We start from the raw sequence: 16,583 nt of genomic DNA, 5'->3' as shown, positions 1-16,583 counted from the left end.
CCAATTCTTTTGTCCATTTAACCATGAGAACTATTGGTAAGGCAACAATTTTGCTTGGTAGTAGTCGATTCAAAAAATTTATAAAGAATATTAGAATGATGTTTCATGCATACTCTCGAGATGGTCGTCGAATGACGTTTCCGAAACCGGCAACCATCCAAGACACGAGATTCATTGAGGTCATACTGAAAACGGCGAGGGGAAGCGGCGTACGTCTAAAAATCACAGCATTTGATCTGTATGTAGTCGGATTTCAACAACTAAGTACTAAAAAATGGTTTTACCTCAAAGATGATAAGATAGATAACAGTGCGTACTTTGATGAGGCACAAAGTTTGGGTTACAAGGGAGACTACAAGAGTCTGGGTGGTTTAGAAAATACCAGAATTGGATATTACACTATAGAAAAGGCTATCAACTATTTGGATTCAGCAACGGTAGCTGATATCGACTCTATGAAGGAGCATATTAAAGCGTTGGTAATTTTTGTTAGTGAGAGTGTACGTTTTAGAAACATATCTCGAGGAATTAAAAAATTAGTTGAGGAACGTGAAGATATCACCTAGGTTGCATGGAAACAGGAAACGGAAGCTAAGGAAACTTCAAATTTCAAAATTGTAAACTACGGGAAAACGACCTAAATATATAAATAGGTAGTTTATGACTCGTGTAACGCACATATGAAATTAAAATTTGTTTACGGAGTATTATAATTACTCGTAAATAATATTATAAATATGAAATATTTTTAATGAACTAATATTTTGTTACGACATAGTAAAATTTTGAATTTGTATAAGACACAATTAGTTCAAAGTGGTCAATTAAACATGAATTATACTACGTACGTAAAATACAAATTGAACATCGGTATTTTTAATTTATTTTCACTTTTTTCGGGAAAATTGAATCGAAATTATGTTTAATAATAAGTTAAGTTTAAGAAACATAAGAGTTAAATTATTTCTCTAAATTTTTATATTGCAGTTGAAATTCATTTATTAAGATTGTAAAATCCTATATTTTTATGATAGTAATTAGTAACATATAAACCAATATTAGAAAATCAATAGTAATAGTGCAGTGTATACTTTGCAATTTTTTCCATGTTACGTGATTGATATTTTTCATATTAATATTAGAAAATCAATAGTAATAGTGCAGTGTATTATTTTCGATTCTTGCCATAATAAATGAACTCGTAATATTACTTGTAATATACTACTTTTTAATTGTGGGGTAAAGCTACTTTTTAGGTATTGTTTGGTTACATTTGGTAAGTTACATGTTTTCTTGTATTTACAATTCTTATGTATCTGAACTATTTAGGAGTTGAAATAAAATGTTCTATTAACCCTTAGAATTAGTGACCCTATGATGTTGCAGTTGATGTGCTAGATAACATGGCATTAATTTTTTTAGCAATGAAAAAAAAAAGATTAAAACTTTTGTTTTTCATCATCATGCATTAATGACCATTGGGAATCTATGATGGAACATTAAACACATACGAATACATATGTTCAATAGCTCGTACATTGAATTTTGTATGTAAGTTATGAGAGTTTGATGAATATTGTTTAAGACTCACCAAAGTCTCTAACTAGTTCAATTTGTCAAGTGTGTGATCAACTAGATTTGACTTGATCTTCTCAATCCCACCCCTAAAAGGGAGCCAAATTCTAGGTTCACACGAATGATGTAATTGAATTTTGAATATAGAAAACAAATCTCAAAATATAAGAAAGTGCGCAAAATACCCCATACAACTTTCAAATATTGAACCTTGACGGAGTCGCCACCAAACATATTAATGGTCCCGTTTGTAAGAACCAAAGTTGACTCTTTTTGGGCAAGGCATTGAATCTTGAAACCGAATGTGTGACATTCGGGTACGGGAACAAACCGCTTATTTTGGTAGGCTTTAAAAAAACATTCAAACACAAGACAAGGATTATTTTGCGAAATCCTAATCATGGCACTAGGTTGGTTGAATCATGCATTTAGAAACATTGAAATCGCTACTTGTACGTGGTCACTTTGCTTTAAAGTTAATTCAAAGAACCTAAGGCCGGTTTGTCCAAAAACTATCTTTGTTAAGCGTGATGTAACCTTTTGTATATTGTTGTATTTAGCATGTTGAGTTATGAAAGCAATAAACATGTAAAGCATCATCACAAATAGAAGAGGAATCATTGAAATGCGTACAACACCGTTTAGGTGCAAAACCAAATCGACTTGAAAAAGCGAGCAAAGGGTGCGTTATTGAAATTGCGGAATTGAAAGTGCGATATTGAAAGTGCGATATGAAATTACGGTATTGTAATTGCGATACTGAAGGTGCAATATTGAAAAAGTACTATTGTATTTGAAATCCGAATGCCAAGAAACTTCTTAATAATAAGTGCGCCCGACACGAATTCAATTCTCTAAAAATCTTAACTTTAGATGAGTTGCTCATCTTGAAGTATCATTGATTTTGAATATCGAAATAGAACTCGAAATAAAACTTGAACTTGAATATAGAACTTGAATATTGAAATTAGGAGGTTTGATGTAAACTAGAACACATGAACATCCTAATTTGGAAAAGGGTGTTCATGTGTTCATGTGTTCTAGTTTGGAAAAGGTAAACTAGAACACATGAACATCCAAATTTGGATGTTCATGTGTTCTAGTTTGGAAAAGGGTTTGCACTTTCCCAAACATCCTTGATTTCCATAAAGTTGAAGCTTTTTGAAGATTTGAATGATGATTGTTGTAAGGAACACTTTCAAGAATGGAAGCCTCAACTTACTAATCATATTTTTTTGAAAACAAAGCATAAATGAAACTTGAAACCTGTAAAGGGAGTTTGGAAGATCATTTGAGGGGGTTTCAAGTATGAAATCCCCTCAAAGATTAGTCATTTTGAAACATTTCCTAGTTCAAGTGAGTATGAACATAACAAGAACATCATTTTCCTATAGACCAATATTAGAAAATCAATAGTAATAGTGCAGTGTATAATTTACAATTTTTTCCATGTTACGTGATTGATATTTTTCATATTAATATTAAAAAATCAATAGTAATAGTGCAGTGTATTATTTTCGATTCTTGCCATAATAAATGAACTCGTAATATTACTTGTAATATACTCTGTATATTGTTCTATGATATGGAAGGAAACAAATTAAAAAATTTATAGTTTTTAAAAGTTTCTTTAATGGAGTAGACATTATACAATTAAATTAAATTAAATTAAATTAAAAAAAGAAGTCAAAGACACATCAAGAGATGACACGTGTCAATCATGATGTGTATTTTAGTATATAGTTATTGAAGTTATTGATTGATTAAAAAATACTCCATCCGTCCCATATTAGTTGTTACACTTACCTTTGCACATAGTTTTAGGTGATAAGTGGTTGTTTGATTATCAATTGTTATTTTATTGAAAAAGTAGATGTGATAGGAGTTAGTGGGATATTTTTTAATTGAATGAGAGAGGGTGTGGGGACAAAAAAGAATTTAGTGGGAAGAGAGAGAGACAATATAATAATTGTGGGGTCATTCCTAATTTAGAAGTGTAACAACTAATCTGGGACGGACGTAAAAGGAAAGTGTAACAACTATCTGGGATAGAGGGAGTATATATTTAATTAGATAAAAAAAAATTGTTGATTAACATATGAATAATTTTTAATGAATAATTTTTAAAATTTAAAAAAAAAAATTCAAAATGTTATTACGAGGTAAAGTAAGGAGAATAGATAAAATAAATAAAAATCCATTGTCATTGTAAACACAAATTTAACGTCAAAGTTTTGTGTACAATGTTCTAATTAGTGGCATTTATGATATTTTTAATGCATACAGACATATCCATATTTTATTGACTATTCAGTTAGACCCTGTTTTGTTCGACCACAGGTATAAGGTGTATGTTTGAGTATTAAACCCATGGATTTATAATCAACGATACATAGAAAATCATAACTTATTCCACCTGTTTGGTAAAATAAATTTAGAATTTTATCATACCGATAATATACTCTCCTACTCCTACTCCTACTCCTTATTCTCATCTTTTTGTTTTTTACACCTTCCCCTCCTCCTTCTACTTAAAGATGTAAGAAAAAAAAAAAATTCAATAAAAAAATAAAAGGCAGACATTATATTTTGATATAGGACACCATCTCCAGCACCACAATCGCTCGCTTTGCTTCAATTCTAACCATCACATTTTTCTGTCACTAGACGAAATTTGATTTTTGGTGGTTATTTTTTTTACAATTGAAGCTACAAATCTAGACTTCGATGTCCAATAATTTCACCCAAAAGGAAGTACTTTTGTTTTCCAAGCTTTAAGCATTCAAACACTTTGTTCTCTCAACATTTGTGCTACTTTATTCAATCAAGCACTATTTTGATATCCAATTCATTCTTCGTTACTTGGCATGATGTCTTCCCTTTAATTTCCTTTAATTATTCATTATGTTCATTTTAGTTTATTTATTATAATTGAATCACGTTTAAGTAGTTTAATTCTAGGGTTCTAGAGGATCCATGAATACATGATTTAGTAGTTTCAATTGCTTGCATGTCAATCTTGTTAGACATACTTTATTGTTTAAGTTTTGTTATATTAGATTACTCGTCGAGAGGTATAATATGATGTTTTAGACTTGTGACCATCAGGTAAAACTATTCATAGCAAATTGCGAGAGCCTGCTAATTTTGTGTTTCAATGAAGTCATTAGATTCGAGAGAGCATATTCCTCCTAGTTATTGTTATTGGTTAATCATTGTTGCCCGTGTTTCCAACCTTGGTCGGTATTTGTGGTGAAACTTATCTTAAACTTTTTTAGCATTGATTTAATCCTTGTCGGTCTTGTTATTAGTTTGCTATTCACAAACACAAATTTTCTGGTTACCTTTGGTCTAGTCTTGTTAGTTGCTAGTGATAAGAAAGTTGTTTCTTTGTGGATACGATCCCTACTTTCCTAGCTATATTTTAGTCGGTGAGCGTTAGGTTTATCTTTGATAGGAGTACGATTTATCCTGGTGATACAAACTGAGGTAGGTAACTAGACACTCGTTGGCACGTTGCACCAATCGACTTCCGAATATCGTTGTTTTCTTCGGATTAATCCGATTTCTTGGTCGTCAAAGTGTCATGCTACATTTCCAAATCGATTGCAGAAGCGGAGGTGTCACGCATGTTGTTTCCAAGGCTAGTTTGTCTCCGCATTCTTATTCTTGAGATTTTCTTTCCTCTTCGTCATGTCAACTATCGTTTATTGTGATAGTTGTCAATAAAATATATTTTTCTAGCAACCTGGTTCAATACAAACGCACAAAGCACGTCAAGATGAATATTCATTTTTCTCGAGAAAATATGGTGTGGGATAAATCTGGTGTTACACGTTCTTAGGAGGTATCAGTTTGCAATCATTTTTATTAAAGGCATGTCGCGACAACTATTTTTGAAATTCAAATACAGTCTTAACGTACACTTCTCCTCCCTGTACGAATGCGGGGTGTGATGGAGAATATAATTATTATCTTCATAGGTTTAATGTATAGTTATGCAATCCTTATCATGACAAGTTTTTAACAAATTCAGGGGAAAAATATATATTTTTGGAAATGGTTGCACATAGTCTGAAACTAAATGTAGATAACTACGAGTTGAAGCATGAAGCAGGTAAATTAGGGCCTTTCCAAAAGAAAGAAAAAAAACAGGTAAATTAAGGTTGTGATAATATAAACTTCTAAAAACAGATAACAACAATTGCAAGTTGAAACATTTGGTGATACGATGATCCCATCATAATTCATAGGTTACAATTAATATTTAGTACAACCGCGAATAAATCAAGTCACGGTGGTTAAAACTAAACTAAATTTTGGAAAGAAGACAGACGGAGTATTAATTGAATTAACAATAATAATAACGAAAACTTCAATCCCCTGATATAATGAGAATGATATTCTTGTATTGAAGAAAAGAGGAAAAAATCCGTTTGGGAGTGGTTTAGCCAGAATACTCGGGACGATTCGACAGAAAAGACACATCTCAAGCCACACAAGGGGCATTTATAATTTGTGATGGAGATGTTGTTCAGCCATCCTGTTAGCATTAGTTCAAGAAGAGTGAAATGAGATTACATAGAAATGGCCATTGAAACAGACATGTGAAATTACTACTTCTGAAGCCAAAATACCAACATTAGACTTGATGACTGATTTTCTTGGATAAGCAAACTAATCAAGGCCTAAGAAAGTATACATCTGAGCAATCACAGCCATAATGATTAATGATTAATGATTGCGCGTACATGAGTTGGAAATATTATACACTGTTCATCATAGGATGGAGAAACTGAGATTAATGGCTATATTAACCTTGTCTTTCATAACAAACATCTAATACAATTAATGGGTGGAAAAAGAAAATGAACAAGTGAGCAAATGGCTAACATAATGTTTACAGGTAGCTTCAATGGCCCTTGAGATTTAAAAGAAGGAAAAAAATAATTAAAATTACACTCATACAGACAATTTTTCCAACATAAATGCCCTGAATTATGTGGAGTTAAATACTAAAACACAAATCCATCCAATTCCGGACTGGACATTATATGTACAGAAGGGAAAGATGACAGGAGCATAGAAAAGTGAGCCATAGCAGAGTCTTCACTCCTGATGATATTCAGGATTGAATGCAAGAGCCTCGCGATAAATCAATTCTCTCATCTGTTCCTCCGACAAAGCATGTTGCTCAAAGTCGAAACAAAAGGGGGACACACATATTGGCTCGTCACTGATGTCATGCAATGAATTCAGGTAAGGATGTGCTAGCGCGTCTTCAACTGAAATACATTAAAAAGTTGAAAGTAATGGTTAAAGATTGCTCGTATATTTCATGCCAGTTGAAGATTAGGTATATTCATGAAGCTGAGGGAAGTAATTCCTTTTTTTTTTGCTCTCCTTTTTTTTTAACAGGGTTGGGTCTGGGTGTGGACATACTTAGGATGGTAGACTATTGCCTAAAGTTTTCGTATGTCAACTGAGGGGAGTATAAACTGTCAATATCTAAATCAAAAGCTGGCTAGTATCAGACATAGCAGAAACCAGACGAAGTTGAGTAAGCAAGTTATAAAAGAAGTTCTAGAAAATGAAATTATCTACAATAACTCACTGACAGGAGAACAAGTCACAAATATTATTTCATCCTTGTCCAATTTGCATAGAATTTCAGAAATACTGTACATGAAACTGTGTCTGTTGTCAACTTGTCATAGTACCCCAACAGGCAGGCAAGTAACCATCTTCCCTTCCCATATTGAGTACCAAGTGCAATTGAAGTAACTTATACTTTTCTAACCTACTAACCTAGCAGCCTTCTCCTGGCAAGGACGAGTTAATAGACAGCACCTAAATTTGGCCCCTTCTAATTTTCTAATCAATTGATAGTGAAAAAAAAACCTACACCCCTTTATAAAGGCAATTGGACATTGTTAACAGATAGAGACAAAATTATCCTAGAGTCATATTAGTCCTCACAGCTGGTCTACTATATCAGGCTATTATCCTGAGATAAACCAGTTTAAAGTCAATACAACCCTTGAAACAGGAGTCGGACTATCAGAATGGCGTTTTATGCAACACCCATTAAAAACCTAGGAGCATAAAAATAAGGGGGGCATGCTGTCATCACTCACAAAATAATACTAAATTCTAAAACATTCTGGGACTTGTTTGCAATAAACCTTAGCCTATATGTGGAACTAAAGAGAGGAGGTTGGTGATTGGATGCTATCAAAGGGGAAAGCCATAGTTTGAGAATCACCTAAGCAGGACATGGACATCAATAAGTTAGAGATAGAAGTACAGTTAACTTATAATCACACAGCACCATGCAACCAATTGTTGTGTGTCCAGACTCCAGAATCATAATATTCATAGTTTACTTGAGGATTAAGTGATATTCTGCATAATCCAACTACATCATCTTGGAAAATCACTTTTCATTAAAAAGATGTTCTTGTAGCTCGAGGAAGAAGAATGAAGAAAGGTTGGCTTGCTGACGTTGAAGATGGTCCCATTTGCAATTTCATTGCACTCGTAAAGAAAGAAAGAAGTCAACAGATTCGTTGAGGTATAGCCTCCCTCACCAAGGTTTTATGTTCCTTTTTTAAAAGCTTCTGTATTGCTGAAAGCCTGTAATCAAGTACTTCAGGTTCTGAGCTATATTGGACTTTCCTTGATTTTGTAGATGAATTGGTCCATGTTAGTCTACTGAAGTAGCTTTTTTTTATCCATTACTCTCCGCCCAGAATTAATAGTGGGGTGGGGGATGCTGTCATAACTCACAAAACAATAAAAAAAATCTACAACATGGAGAATTCATTGCCAAACAGGTCATCAAGATAGATTCAATTTACCTGTAATTCTCTGTCTGGGATCAAATGTCAACATTTTTTCAACAAGATCAATAGCTGATGGATGTACATGTGAAAACTTCTCAGCTAACGACTGCCTTCTATATGCAGGAAGCTGACGAATATATCTTTTAGCATTTTCATTGAGAAACCCTAGCTCGTGTTCTGAAGGGGTTCCAATCAGCTGCAAAGTTTAAAGTCAACACACTCTTTTTTTAGCTCAAGAAAATTACATTGCTACTACATAAATAATGTGATTTGTAGACCAGAACTTTCAAGAACAGAAGGCTCTTCAAGACAACAAAATAACGAACATGCTCATCATGCTGCAAGTTTAAATTTTAAACATTTTTCTACAAGCATAATTTGGAACATCAACTTCACGTGACAAAGAGAACCCCATATGCTTCCTCATGGAATCAAAAGTTGATTAGCAATTCTGATATATATGGCATTTGAAATTGCAGGAAAACAACATTCAACATTAAAAGAAACTCAAGCTGCAAGATGAATGATAAGAATTCACAAGATGACCCGTCTCACAGTCAACATACCTCCATGAGCAGGCGTAATTGATGAACATGATCTCTGCCTGGAAATAGAGGCTTACGGTCCATCAACTCCATAAAAATACAACCTACTGACCATACATCAATAGCAGCAGTGTAATCTGAAGAATTCAACAATAACTCTGGTGCCCGATACCATCTAGTCACAACATATTCAGTCATAAAATCAGTCTCCGATGTTACTCGAGCTAGTCCAAAATCACAGATTTTTAAATCACAGTTGGCATTAAGCAAGAGATTGCTAGGCTTTAGATCCCTGTGTAGAACATTTGCAGAGTGAATGTACTTCAATCCACGTAGTATCTGGTAGAGAAAATACTGCCAAAAAAAAAAAAAAAACATTCATCAGAACAAGTGCAGTAGATGAGGACTTAAATCATTCGGCAAAATTGGCCTCGAGGACACCAACTACGGCTTGATTGCAGAAATAACACAACCTTAAGCGGGTGTACTCTGCACCACAAACAACTTCGGGTGGCCACGTACGGTTTTGAAACCGAGCCTTTCCAGCAATGGGGATTATAATGCGTACCATAAACTACAAATTAGGTGAAAGGCGTGACACAACAAACTTAACCATTTCTCACACTTTGCACCCAATTCATAGTTTATGGCACACATTACACCTAACAATGTAGTTTGTGGTGCCGAGTACACCTGCTTAAGACTTAAGACTGGCTATTCTTTGCACCCAAGCAATAGTAGTCTTTGTATCCCAAAACAATTGTTAAACGTTCACATTATCCACTATCAAGGCTTTGTCCTTTTGTCAGAAACTCGTTCTATTTCAATTTTGGGAATGAGGGAGAAGAGATGAGCCACGTTTTAGGCCAGTAGAAGAAGTTGTTTATATTCAGCCTCAACAATGTAATGCTCCTAAAGAAAAAGGAGGGTAAAAGGATAAAAGGGACCCTATTTAATTTTTTTGGGCGAGGCGGGGCGGGGGAGGAAGATGCTCTGGATTAACTGTACAGCATACTATAGCAAGTTTCAAGTACGTGAATAAAAATAGAAGAAATTGAGAAAGTAAAGGTAAGGGGCCTAGTCGAAGAGATAAAGATGTTTAGACGATGTCGCCAACTCATAAACAAAGGTTCAGGGCAGGTAGTACTCATAGTATGATGAAGTGTAGCACGAAGAAGATATGACATGTACGTAAAACCTTGAACTAAAAACTGATAATAAGAAACACATAAAAAAGTTGCTAATATCATTTACTTTTGAGTCACAGCTTATTCTACAAGCACAATTCATCCTTCCAACATAAGTCAAAAATACATCCTTGTTTATTCTCCATGAACTAGATAAGGAAAACTAGGAAAAAAATGAGAATCCTGATACGAAATAGCAAAAAGTGTATCATTTTTTCACAGCTGTTCGAACAGGGTTTTAGCTTTGACATCGTAATCTATCTCAATGATAATACATGAAAGTGGAGTTCTACGCTGATGCTATGTTCATTAATAGGGACTGAAGAAAAGTGCATCACCTAATTTTAATAATATTTAACTAATGCTCACCCTCTTTACTGAAAATAGTAACATAGACCACAAGTCCAACAGATAACATGAAAAACAAGACCATCTTCCATCCAAAATCGTCCAAGAAACTATACAGGCCTGGATTCATGCCCAACAAATAAGCAATGTCTTCCAGTTCTTTCTAACTCAACAGGATAGAGTAAAGCCTTACTCTGCACTACCATCAATCATGCTATATGAAAATTGACAAAGGAAATCCTAGAGAAGTACATCTGTATGGGAATAACAAAAATCAAAGGAAAATCAACATGGATGTAAAGGATACAGCAGCATACAATTGGTCATCTTTTAGTTCTCAACAAGATGACATCCTAACTCCTGCGGAGTGTTATTCAAAACGATACCTGTTGCTATAGCTGCTTAGGAATGGTAAGGAAAGGTACCTGACAGTGCTCTTCTGATAATCCTTGGTTTGAACGGATAATTTGATGAAGATCAGTGTCCATCAGCTCATATGCAATATATACATCATTAAATGCCTCCCTTCGAGGAGGTGGTATAATATCTCTGATTGCAACAACCTGCAAGGTAAATGCACAACAAATGAACACTAGCAGTATAAATTCCAATAACATCTTTGATAGAAAAGATTAATACCATAATTTTGCAGAACTACCTAAAGTAAGTTAATCAACTAGTGGAAAATCAAGAAGAAACTTAAAAATAAGACAATCAGAACCTTTTTTATTCAAGGCACGCAAGCAGTATTTACGAATCCATCCCAAAATGACAAACATAGTAAATCCTCTAGGCCAAGAAATGAGAGGAAAAAAAGAGGTAAAAACCACTAACATGTAGAACAAAAATAAAAATAAATTGCAAGCAATTGGTTCCCTAACTAACCACACGATGAAATTTATCCAAAAATGGACAAAACAAACACAGGAAACCTCGAGACTTACACCATTTTGAGGAATGAAATATTAATCCAGATGATTGCTAGACATGAATAGAACTTCTGAATTTAATTTTATTGAAAGACAAGACACAACATCTGCTATAAAGGACAACCCCCTTCATAGTTAAAAAAAAATGAGAGTAGGTCAAAGGTGCTTCTTATACTGTTAGTCTGTCATTATCCTAGAAACAAGATAGAAGAATCATCTAAGTAATCCTTGTGTCACTGCTACTAAACGAAAAAACTCGTGGAGAATGGATTTCTGAACATCACAATATCAAGCTTTAGCCACTGGAAAATAATGTACACATGAAGGACAGAATCAACCAAAGAAGGACGTCAAGCTAAGGTCCTGCATGGTTTTGTAGCTCAATTGGCACCCAGAAGCGTTAGACCCTAGACAACCGGAATATTTCACCCTACAGCTCAAGACTCTATTCTGTTTAAAGCAATGTCCCAATCATAGTATACCCTGGAAAAAGAACACTGAAGAATAAATAGGTATAGACTACTTATCCTTATATACCGGAATCGGGGGAGAGCCCATTTGAAGCTAAGAAGGAATAGCCTTATAAGATATAGCCAACTAGTTAAAGTGAGATGAAAGAAGAATCACTTGAAAGACTTGTCCACTTACTAAGATCTCCCTAGAAACGTACAATTTGAGTTGGGTGCAGAACATATTCCTGACTTCAATAGAATTGCATGTGCTTTTCATGCCATAGATTAATCAATAGTTAAACGCACATTTCAGATTGACTAATTTCTGGGTTCTTGTTAAAATTATGATCTCAGACCTATTTAAAAGCGTATATCACAAAATGTTATATTTCCTTTAGGAATATGTGATTTAAGGTTGAGGTGTCTAAATCAAGGTTGCATTGTTGAGTAAAAAATCCCACACCTTTCGTCGGTGTGTCAACTGTTAAGTGTTTGAAATGTGTACATAGCATAAAACAAATTCAAAATAAGTCTTTATGAAACAAAATAATGAGATTAGAATATACCACCAAGTTAAATAAATCCAAGTTAAACGTGAACCCTAAAAAGTGAAAAAAAAACACGTACTTCCTTCCGAGACTTGATTGGTAGTTTCTCGAAAGATTTTTTCTTTCGAATTTGGGAATATTTTAAGAAAGTGGTGGCAGGGGAACAAACTAATAGCTGTTAAAGTTATGCTTCACAAGCTTAAGTGAAATTTAATTGTCAATGACCCCAAAGAAGTAACCAAAGCTGCTCAGATTATATATTTCCTAAAAAAGAGATTTTCATATAAATACTTGACGTTAAGCAGCTACAGGCCTACAGCACAAGGCAGAAAATTTAAGGCTGTTGGAAAAAGGAGGGAAAAGCAATCCAATCAGAACATTCATTTGCAGCGACAAAAAGGGTATTATTGCAAAAAAATTAGCAATATTACTTAACACACAAGATTTCGCATAATACTATTTTATTATCATGTATCATCTAAAGTCATCAGTAAACACCTGAATCCAACATCCTGCTCCATCAACCATGCGTACATCAACACTATTATAGTTATGTTACTGTTGGCAGTAAGGTGGCGTATAGCAGCTTTGATGCAAGTTCCTTCTACTCTCACTCACATAATGTAATTTATTTGGGGATGAGGGGGATGGGGGACTGTAAAATTTCTTACTGTAACATTTATATTTTGGCAGAAAGTTTTTCTGAACCAGGTAAAATCCTTCATAGTTCCCTTGTTGCTTCAACATCTTGATGGAATTTCAGTAGATCAAGTACACCAAGAAAGAACAAACTTCGGAAATAGTGGCCCTTCCAAACTCAAAATTGGGCAATGACTGAAGCAACTCTGATGATCAACTCTGTTCTGCGGTGATGGATTTCAAGCTTGCAACGCATAAATATTGCTCAATAAGATGGATCGTGAAGGAGGAAGAGCAAGCTTCTGAACAGCCAGAATATTGTTATTTTTGGCAATATTTGTATCACAAGTTACGCCCGCTATGAACTAAAATCTGGTGATTTATTTATTTACAGTCTCATGATAACCATCAATCAGAAACCTTATTCCTTATTACAAATTAGAGTAGTAATTAAAGGAGGAACTTTGATTTCTAAGAATCTTATATTGCATTTGAAGCTTCATCTTTCTCTCTCCTAAAAGCATTATGTTAACATAAGATCCAAAGTCATTGGACAAAGGTTCAAAAAACTCAACCCAACTTTTATATTATATTACTATCCTTGTCTTGATTTCCTTGAGTAGCTCGGAGCACGGACTTCATTTGGCAGTGATAAAAACACAAAAGTAATGGAAACTTTAGATCCATCTGCTCCCTTCTAAAATCTTATACTGAGGTTTTGAGCCATTGCACATGATGTCATATGCGTACTTAGGGAAACCTCTAGTTCAGATAGCTGATCTTTACTCAAGGCTCTTTTCTTTTTTGAAGCAATAGTCCCCTAAATCACCTTCCCTTTCTCAATCTCATGTCTAGTGGTGCCAATATCAGTAAAATAAACTTAAACGGCCTATTATCTTCAAAAATGATAATATTTCTATAGCCATTAACCACAGACTTGTATTCCTACTTTTCAGGAAAATCTAAGGTTCATCTTTAGTATATTATTCATCTTCCCATTTCTGCCTCCCTCCAAGTCCAGCAATAATTAATCCATAACCATAAATATTAGTGGGCATGACTACTGCACATCATCAGAGTATAGAGCTACACCTGAGCGTCCTCATACCATGATCAATCAACAACGGGTCTCATAATCAAGAAAGAACCTTAATTTGTTGCTAATTTTCTGAACAAATAGCACAAATCTCCAGGCAAATAAAAATTGCAAAAATGAGAAAAAAGTTCCACTTAATCTCCTGAAACAAAATGCTAATCCTTAATCTTTTATTTAATAGTTTTTGCCTTTCCACGTACCCGGAAAGTTGAAATAAATAAAAAATTTACCTTTTAATTTATGCAGTATACTTTTATTTACTTTTGTACACTGTGATACTCCTCTTGGCCTGAGCATCGTTCCATTGATCCAACAATCCAAATGATTAAAGTTTCAAGTGACAGATGGAGATACCAAGGCCCATCAGGCCTTTCCCACCATGCATTGTTGCTCCTTTTTCCACATTTCTACTCGCCTTAAGACCACACATCTTAGTATCTTACCATCCCAAACTTCCCACCCACTTCTCAGATCTTCATTTGACTTCCGACTATCTACTCTATAACAAAGATCTTTTAGCAACTTATATTTCTAGCAAGGTGCAGTAGAGGGTTTCTACTCTACATTGCTTACACTCATCTAGGTCATATTGTCTATCTTAAAGCCACTCCTACTTTTTTGAAGAAAAAACTAGTTGAATCCTATTTTCCGTAAAGTTAATATAACTTTTTGCATTAAGAAGAGCAGAAGAGCAAAACCCCACTGAACCCATGCTGTTAGAAATTAATAGCAAGCGTTGATCATTCCATTTCTTTTTTTTTATTTTACCTTGCATATAACTCTAAGTAAACCACTCACTAATTCAGTGAATATGTACATCAGACAACCTCCAAGACCTTTTGGGAAAATATCTAGCGAGAACATGCCTATCATGTCTATCAGTATCTCAAAAATCGGCTTCTGATACAGTTAATAACTAACTGATCTCATCAATCTTATGCTCATTCATCAAAATAACTACTTCCTTGAAAACCGAAAAACTTTGATCTGAATATAATTCCATGTTGGCTTTACATACTGTTACGGTCCATTGTAAGGTATGGGACTTAAGTCCCACATCGGTCATATGGGTGGCTGATGTGGGGTTTATATAGGATCATGGGCTCTCCTCCCCTTGAGCTAGCTTTTGGGGATGGTTCTCCTGTGGTCCTGTATCAATGGTATCAGAGCCGACCACCACTCCTAGCACCACATGTGACCGATGGAGGTGACGCCGGTGCTCGTCCGGGGCTAGGAACCTTCTCTCTTTGCCTAGCGCAAAGCCTGCCACATGAGGGCATGTGGCTGCGAAGAGGGGTGGTATGTTACGGTCCATTGTAAGGTATGGGACTTAAGTCCCACATCGGTCATATGGGTGGCTGATGTGGGGTTTATATAGGATCATGGGCTCTCCTCCCCTTGAGCTAGCTTTTGGGGATGGTTCTCCTGTGGTCCTGTATCACATACACCAAACAATGAAACGGCTTTATCTTTCTTGACTTTCTATTATCCCCAGTACTATCTCCAACCACTTCACTTCAATCACTCCTGCACACTAAGAAAAAAAGCTACCAATATCTTTAGCCTCTCGAGTCTTCAACTTTTACCTTCTCAACCCCAGTTCTTAACAACGGAAATGAATGAGCTCAAAGTTTAGGGGAAGGTAAAGAAAAAAACACTCAATAAATGAACCGCCATAGAAACAACAGAAATCCCAACAGTATGGAAAATTGATTAACTCATATAAACAAATGTGGAAAATAGAAATACATATTAATCACTCACTGACGTTTTCATGATCCATATGCCTAAGTAGCTTGATCTCACGCAAAGTCCTCTTGGCATCCACCTTATTATCAAACGCATTCGCAATCTTCTTGATCGCCACATGCTCATTCGTGTCCGAATTCAAAGACGAACTGCGCGATTAAATCAACAAAAACAATATTCAAATCAATCAAAACCAATACAAACTACAACACAATCATCATCGTCATCAAAGGAGAGATAAAGAGATAACATTACCAAACGATGCCATAAGCGCCCTTTCCAATAGGCATAATAGGAGGTTTATACTTGGCAGTAACCTCAAAGATGTTGCCAAAGATATTGTATTGGATAAACTTTCCGCCATGGCTGAGAGTCGCCGGAATACTAACTTGCTGTTGTTGCTGCAACGGCGGGGTCTGAGAATGATCAGCCGCGGGTGGAAGAGGATTTTCAGGCGGTGGAGCTCCGGCATCCATCATGTCGGTGTCGGAAGGTTGAGGAGCTAAGGCGTCCATGGTTGTGCGAGCCTGAGCTCTATGAAACCCTAGAATTGGGAAATGGGTAATGGGAAATGACTCAATGAGGGATCTCTTCACTGTTTTTTCTTCTCTCTCTCCTACATTAGGCTGCTTTTTTGGGGTAAAATGAATTAATTAAAGATAATGAATAA

The 16,583-nt window shown here is 35.1% G+C and overlaps 1 protein-coding gene across 1 annotated transcript; it reads right to left on the bottom strand.

The window, feature by feature from the left end:
* Positions 1–6,278: 6,278 nt before the first annotated feature.
* LOC110788948 (mitogen-activated protein kinase homolog MMK1) lies at positions 6,279–16,546 on the bottom strand. Its single transcript, XM_021993587.2, has 6 exons — positions 16,169–16,546; positions 15,933–16,062; positions 10,926–11,063; positions 8,987–9,319; positions 8,436–8,616; positions 6,279–6,860 (listed from the first exon to the last, which is right to left on the bottom strand). The coding sequence occupies exons 1-6, from the start codon at positions 16,426–16,428 to the stop codon at positions 6,685–6,687; spliced, it is 1,218 nt and encodes a 405-aa protein (XP_021849279.1). The 5' UTR covers positions 16,429–16,546; the 3' UTR covers positions 6,279–6,684.
* Positions 16,547–16,583: the final 37 nt, after the last annotated feature.

The sequence above is a fragment of the Spinacia oleracea genome, chromosome 3, assembly GCF_020520425.1.
Source record: "Spinacia oleracea cultivar Varoflay chromosome 3, BTI_SOV_V1, whole genome shotgun sequence".
Taxonomy (NCBI): domain Eukaryota; kingdom Viridiplantae; phylum Streptophyta; class Magnoliopsida; order Caryophyllales; family Amaranthaceae; genus Spinacia; species Spinacia oleracea.
This window is presented reverse-complemented; position numbering and strand designations above follow the sequence as displayed.

Coding starts and splice junctions, on each gene's coding strand:
- LOC110788948 (XM_021993587.2), bottom strand. CDS start 16,428: ATGGACGCCTTAGCTCCTCAACCTTCCGACACCGACATGATGGATGCC. Junction 9,320..10,925: donor TATCAGAAGAGCACTGTCAG/GTACCTTTCCTT, acceptor TTTTTTTGGCAG/TATTTTCTCTACCAGATACT. Junction 8,617..8,986: donor AATTACGCCTGCTCATGGAG/GTATGTTGACTG, acceptor TAAACTTTGCAG/CTGATTGGAACCCCTTCAGA.